The sequence below is a fragment of the Penaeus japonicus genome, unplaced genomic scaffold, assembly GCF_977035675.1.
Source record: "Penaeus japonicus unplaced genomic scaffold, GWHDUDI00000001_assembly GWHDUDI00000037, whole genome shotgun sequence".
NCBI lineage: Eukaryota > Metazoa > Arthropoda > Malacostraca > Decapoda > Penaeidae > Penaeus > Penaeus japonicus.
The window spans coordinates 17,943,322-17,950,821 of NW_028234439.1; the positions used below are offsets into that span (position 1 = coordinate 17,943,322).

The 7,500-nt window shown below is 36.9% G+C and overlaps 1 protein-coding gene across 2 annotated transcripts in view; it reads right to left on the reverse strand.

The window, feature by feature from the left end:
* Positions 1–1,326: 1,326 nt before the first annotated feature.
* Positions 1,327–7,500, reverse strand: part of LOC122245724 (coiled-coil domain-containing protein 167) — an 8,690-nt gene continuing 2,516 nt past the window's right edge. For both annotated transcript variants that reach the window (XM_043003662.2, XM_043003671.2), the window contains exons 2-3: positions 2,598–2,704; positions 1,327–2,373 (exon numbers count right to left, since the gene is read on the reverse strand). In XM_043003662.2, the coding sequence (XP_042859596.1) occupies positions 2,151–2,373; positions 2,598–2,689 (315 nt within the window). In that variant the 5' untranslated portion in view covers positions 2,690–2,704 and the 3' untranslated portion in view covers positions 1,327–2,150. The remainder of the gene's footprint in view (positions 2,374–2,597; positions 2,705–7,500) is intronic.

A 7,500-nucleotide genomic window follows, 5' to 3' on the forward strand; every position in this document is an offset into this window, starting at 1 on the left:
GTGTGTTTGCGGGTGTATATACAAAAGACAAATTGCAGAAAAGAAGAGTCAACATAGCCATTAAAACAATCTTTTGTTAGTATGAATAACAGAAAAAAACCACTTAATTTCATTTTTAATTGAAAGGTGAATCTGGTTTCAAAATTAAGATTATTATGTATTCAATATTTCTTATTGTTTCACTGTTGGTTACTTTAGGTTTTCTGTTATCATGTAACCACAGCCCCGTGCTTTTTATTTTGCTTGTAAAAAAAAGAAAATTGCTTCATCAACAGCTGAGGTCATAGATATAGTTTTTTCTTTTTATCAATAGATAAATGGTGTATGAGGCATTTGCAAAGCAACACAGTGGGAAATAACTGCTATGCTTTTTATATATCCACCTCAAAGTGTCTTTTGTGATACTCATTAATTTCTGGTTTGTGTATCTGTTAAATGTTTATCGGTTAGGGAAAAGGTACTTTGTTTTAGCTGACATTATTTGTATATTTTTGAATTTTGTATTTTGGCAAAATTTCTAGATCTTAGGCAGGTTACTTGACTGTTGAATGAGTTATTGGAATTACAATATTTAATGGGTAAGGACTTGCTGCCTTGTGTGGTGCCAAAGATTATATTTACGCAACTGTTTTGTGTGAAGTATTGTATTGTTCACCTTTTTATTTTGTTGATTTAGAGGGAAATAAAGTCTAAGTTTATTTTGCCGAAGTTTGTGAAGATCTTAAAGGCATAGTCATTTGAGTTCATATAATAGAATAAACACAAATGAGAAATAGAAATATATAGTAAATAAAAAATATAATCTCAAGTCTAATGTAAAAAAATAATAATAACAATGGAAAAAAATTATATAAAAATATCTCAAACCAGAAAGAAGAAACAAGAAAATTTGCCAAATATTAACTCATAAGTGGAAGTAATAGTCTCTTGAGCATGTTAAGGTATGTAAACCATATTATTTAAATGTTTTTATGGTGCCAATGATATATACTATCAAACATAAGAATTTTGTGTTTTCTGGACTAACTAAAAACAAGAACGTGCAGAAATACTCTTCTAAAATGTTTATAAGAGAGAAGTTTACTTTTTTTTTTTAACTATACATGTAGTTGCCAAAACCATTCATTCATCTTTGAACTTTACTAGACGTATCTCTTCATATAGTTATTCATGTTGGAAAGAATAATGTGTACATACTTGTATATTCTTGTGTAAAAAAAAAAGTAAAAAAAATATAATAATAATACTAAAGAAAGTGCCTTTCCACAAGTATTCATTGATGTTAATGGTTTCAGAGTCGATATCTATAGGGTAAATGATGTTAACTTTTAATAAAATATTCAATGTATTTTCTTCCGGAGTTTGCATTACCCTCATACAGTTGATGTAAAGAAAACAGTAAATATGCACCTCTGAGAGAAATATAGTAATACATAAAATCTGCCTATTACCTAGTGTATGATCTTTTATGACAATAATGGAATGTAATGTATTTGTGCTATAGTGCTATAGCCAAGTTCATAAAGTTTGTGGAATTGGTAATGTCATTAAAGATTATCTGACAGTTGCTGCTTACCGACAAGACACAGCTGACAATTTTTAATAAATTGTGGCATTATCAGGTAATGATATCAGTAGTACAGCTATGCTTAAAAACAAATTATAATAAAATCATATTAAAATCAAACAAATTAAATCTGTGACTTGCACAGCATACTGCTGAGCTACACTACAACACCAAGTAGTTCTTCTAATAATAGTCAGAGGAAAGTTCAGCTGCTACTTGACACATGAACCTTTTACCAAACTCTATCCATACTGAAGTAGTGATATGATAGCAGACACATGTACTGTATTGGAAAGTATCTAAGGAATGTCCGTCACATAATCAAGGATTTTTTTCATAATAAATCAACTAGGTTAATCAAACATGTAAAAGAAAAGAAACACAAAATGTATATATATCTATGAAAAATGAAATTCATAAAAATGGAATACAATTGTGGTACCATTTCTTCTTGGAACAGAAGAGGGGACTCCCCAACAAGCAGAATCACATCCACATTTAACCAAAACACCCAGCAACAAAATACAGACAACACAAAATTTCTCTCTAATACTCCCAAGTTCTTAGATTACATTAGCAATTCTCAGCTTGTAAATAACATAGTGTACACCATATATATCATAACACCCAGTGCCAGTATCAACACAGAGAGGATCATTGCGACGCGGTTCTCGCCCCTCAAGGAACGCAAGTCATTCTCGTGTCTTGAGAGGTGTGTCTTTATGTCCTTCACTTCTTGCTCCAGGCGTTTCTTCTCATCGTTTGGGTAATAACGCCGTCTGAGTTTGGTTTCAATGAAGTCCAACCTGAGGGAATAGTATGAGGTTGGAATGTGTTAAAATCTAACCATACTACTTTTACACTCCTAGTCTGATATCCCAATGTTAAATGTTTAACATGACACTACACATCATACTGAATAAAATATAGAATTAAATAAAAAATATCATATAACTACACTAAAATTTCCAAAATGGAAAAAGGAAACAATAATTCTTTAGTAATCCTTTAACCCTACAATAAAACACACCTTTCATAACACTCTTTCAGCTCCCTGGACGTATCCTCCAGCTGACTCATAACGGAGGCATTGCGGCTGGCTGGTCCTGCACTTTCAACCATGGTGCTTCGGCTGGCCTGGAAGAGGCAGACTTACAAAGTGAATGGGATAAAGGACGGAAAAAAGAAAAGAAAGAAAATATTAAATTAAATTGAATGGTGCACTTTCTGTGTGTGCAGTGATGATTTAACCCATTCATGCCAGGGCTATTCCAGCTCTGAATGGTCAGAATGCCAGGGTTTTCGAACGCATAAGCCTAATGCCTCAGGATTCTTGGGTGCATTAGCTGCAAGCCTGGGCTGGCCTTGACCAAATATCTTGAAACGTGTCAGCACGTCATCCTGCGCGAATGGGTTAAGTATAATCTAAGCTAATGAAAATGAAACAGATTGTGCTACATTACAATTGATAAGTTAAGTTATCACATAGCTTCACGATCTATGGTAGCCATTAGTGACTCAACAGCTTCTCAAAACTTAGGGCCTTATTATATCAAATTCAGCCCTAACTACAATGTTCATATCTAGTTAATAAAAATCCTGAAATTACGAAAGCTTTTAGAACACTGATTGCAATAAAAACATCAAAAATAAAACTACCCGTAACCACAAGCTTGAGTTAACCCAATCACAATTTTCTACACAAATCTGATACTTATTTTGAAAACTGTATCTTGAACTCTTCGTTCTGAAGATTTTTTGGACGATAAACAGTACAACTAGCCTCAGCTACTAAATGTTTGTCATCTAGCTGAATGAAGGAATTTCTTGGAATATAAAGCAAAAAAATATTTTGGAGTGGAAGATAATATCATGGGGTCAACTTTGAGCTGAAGAGATTTTCTTTCAACATATAGTTGGGGACTTGTCATGACAACCAACAAACTCAAATTCAATATTGCTGGTTTTGTAATTGCTACTGTGCCTTCATTATGGTCCCTGTACTTTCTTTAATTCTGATCTCTTCAATCATTCTATAATCCAACTCTCTTTGCCACTCTGAAGATATTCTGGAAATAAATTGTTTGGATAGGAAAATTTGTAAAATCTATGAAGAAACTATTCATACTGAAGACAGCCTTTATAAATTTTCTCAGATGTATATAATTTTGCTTGTGTTACTGGCAAACAAAACAAAATAAATCAAAATTTTGGCTGTGACCTGTATACCATATAATGAAATGGTTACACTTGTTTATTAATTTATTATCTGAAAGTTACTTTTACTCCTTTGCTTGTATTTACCGAGATGCTTTTTCACTTTATACACGTCCAAGTATCTTTTTCAACACAGCCTCCAGTACTTATATTTTTGTTGAAGAATTATATCAAAGAAACTTCACAATCATCAAACCAATATTTCACAATAATAGTCATGAGGCATGTGCTGGGATAAATGGTCAAAATCTGTTCATAGCAAAATTCAAGAGAGAAAAAATTAATCTATCAAACCTAAACTGCATCAAACCATTACCAGAGTTACATGTTTGATTTTCTTCATACATAATGTAAATGTATGAATGTTGTATATGTATGTATGTATGCATGTTATATATGCATGTATGTTGTGTATGTATGTATATATACATATATGTATGTATGTATGTATGTGTATATGTATGTATATATATATAATAAACACACACACTCATTCACTCACTCGCCTCACACACTCATTCACTCACTCACCTCACACTCATTCACTCACTCACCTCACACACTCATTCACTCACTCACCTCACACTCATTCACTCACTCACCTCACACACTCATTCACTCACTCACCTCACACTCATTCACTCACTCACCTCACACACTCATTCACTCATTCACCTCACTCACCTCATATTCATTCACTCATTCACCTCACTCACCTCATATTCATTCACTCATTCACCTCACACTCATTCACTCACTCACCTCACACTCAATCACTCACTCACCTCACACACTCATTCACTCACTCACCTCACACACTCATTCACTCACTCACCTCACACTTATTCACTCACTCACATCACACATTCATTCAATCACTCACCTCACACTCATTCACCTCACACACTCACTCACCTCACACTCTCATTCACTCACTCACCTCACACTCATTCACTCACTCACCTCACACACTCACCTCACACTCATTCACATCACATTCAATCACTCACTCACCTCACACATTCATTCACTCACTCACCTCACACTCATTCATTCACTCATTCACTCACTCACTCATTCACTCATTCACCCTCACCTCACATCACCACTCACCTACACATTCATCACTCACTCACCTCACACACTCATTCACTCACTCACCTCACACACTCATTCACTCACCACACTCATTCACTCACTCACCTCACACACTCATTCACTCACTCCACTCATTCACTCACCTCACACACTCTCACACCACACTCATTCACTCACTCACCTCACACTCATTCACTCTTTCACTCACTCACTTCACTCACCTCACACACTCATTTACTCACTCACCTCACACACTCATTCACTCACTCACCTCACACACTCATTCACTCACTCACCTCACACACTCATTCACTCACTCACCTCACACACTCATTCACTCACTCACCTCAAACACTCACCTCACACTCATTCAATCACTCACATCACACTCAATCACTCACTCACCTCACACTCATTCACACACTCACCTCAAACACTTATTCACTCACTCACCTCACACTCTCATTCACTCACTCACCTCACACACTCATTCACTCACTCACCTCACACACTCATTCACTCACTCACCTCACACTCATTCACATCACACTCAATCACTCACCTCACACATTCATTCACTCACTCACCTCACACTCATTCATTCACTCACATCACACTCAATCACTCACTCACCTCACACACTCAATCACTCACTCATTCACTCACCTCACACACTCATTCACCTCACTCACCTCATATTCATTCACTCATTCACCTCACACTCATTCACTCACTCACCTCACACTCAATCACTCACTCACCTCAAACACTCATTTACTCACTCACCTCACACACTCATTCACTCACTCACCTCACACACTCATTCACTCACTCACCTCACACACTCATTCACTCACTCACCTCACACTCATTCACTCACTCACCTCACACACTCATTCACTCACTCACCTCACACACTCATTCACTCACTCACCTCACACACTCATTCACTCACTCACCTCACACACTCATTCACTCACTCACCTCACACACTCATTCACTCACTCACCTCACACTCATTCACTCACTCACCTTACACTCACTCACCTCACACACTCATTCACTCAATCACCTCACACACTCATTCCCTCACTCACCTCACACTCATTCACTCACTCACCTCACACACTCATTCACTCACTCACCTCACACACTCATTCACTCACTCACCTCACACACTCATTCACTCACTCACCTCACACACTCATTCACTCACTCTCTTTTGAAAGAACAGAAATCATGAATAATTTGCCAAATCACAAAATATGACATAATTCCCTTACATAAACATGTGCATAGATTTACATCTGTATCTTTTATTTTACGTGAACAATGTAAACACTATTCATGTTGCTTTAACACTTTCATGTACAATGTTGATAAGTCAAAATCTTAACCCATTGCAGATGGGGATAGATTTGCTTGTGACTTTTCATATTCTCTTCCATTCCTTTTTTTTATCACTTTAGCTATATATGTGTTTATCATTGATTTGTGGTTCATTATCTTGTTTGACTTATATGTGTCATCTGACCATCTGAAAGCATTTATCAATACTGTAGTAGACTAAAATTGTTGTATAGTGTCCATATCAGCTCATTATGTTCTTTATACTCAGAGTGATAGAGTTCAGTTCAGACAGATTTGCGAAGATGTCGCTTTGCCCGGGCTATATGCGCAAGGCGGACCGGCCTCTGCTAGCTATGAATGCTGACTCATCTTATCTAATCTTATCTGATCATCATCGCTGAATTCAATTCAGCTCAGTTCACGCGTGATAGAAGTATTAGTTTTATGGGGGGACAAAAATCAACTTCATTTACTTTCTATACATGTGCTTTCTTAACCCATTGCCGACAGGGCGCCTAACGACGTAACTGGTCGTCAGGGTGGGCAGTCTACGATACTAGGAGCACCGGCTTAAAATTAGAGGGACGGGGAAAGGGTTTTCTCCGCCATCCGGGTAGCGTAGACTAGCCCAAACAATATTTTCCCATTAACCCGTTAACGACGGATGACGTGTTTTTTTGTCATACATGACGCAGGACCTCTTGCTTGATAATGGGCGTCATGGCGTTCGGGGATTCTGGATCACTATGTTATTTTATTGTACTATAAGTAATGAGTGAGTGATGTTGACAATTGCAGTCATAATTATTATAACTGCCGTAATAATAAGCAAAATGGTTTTCAACTCACTTACAAAACCTAGATGGCACCACTTTCTTCTAGCACCAGCAGGAGAGAGAGCCTTGAATGGCAACCATCTACGGTCTCTAGCAAGCACTATCTCTGTAGAGTGATGGCACATCGCAAGTTCCCGACCTCTTGCTCTAAAGTACCGCAGATGAAAGATGTGCAGACAGAACGAGAAGAGGAAGGTGACTCACACCATGCCCAATGCATACAATGTGACCCTGTGCCAGTATGGATGCCTTTTATTGTGGCACTCACTGTCAAAAGCACAAGTTTCCTTCCTCTTCCCAACCTCTTCATTTTGGATGGTTATAAGTTTCGTGTTTGTTCGTGACAGCACAGAAATACGAAAAAATAAAGTTGTTTTTTTGTCCCCCTAAAACAGTAATACTTCTATCACACTGAGTATAAAGAAAAAAAAA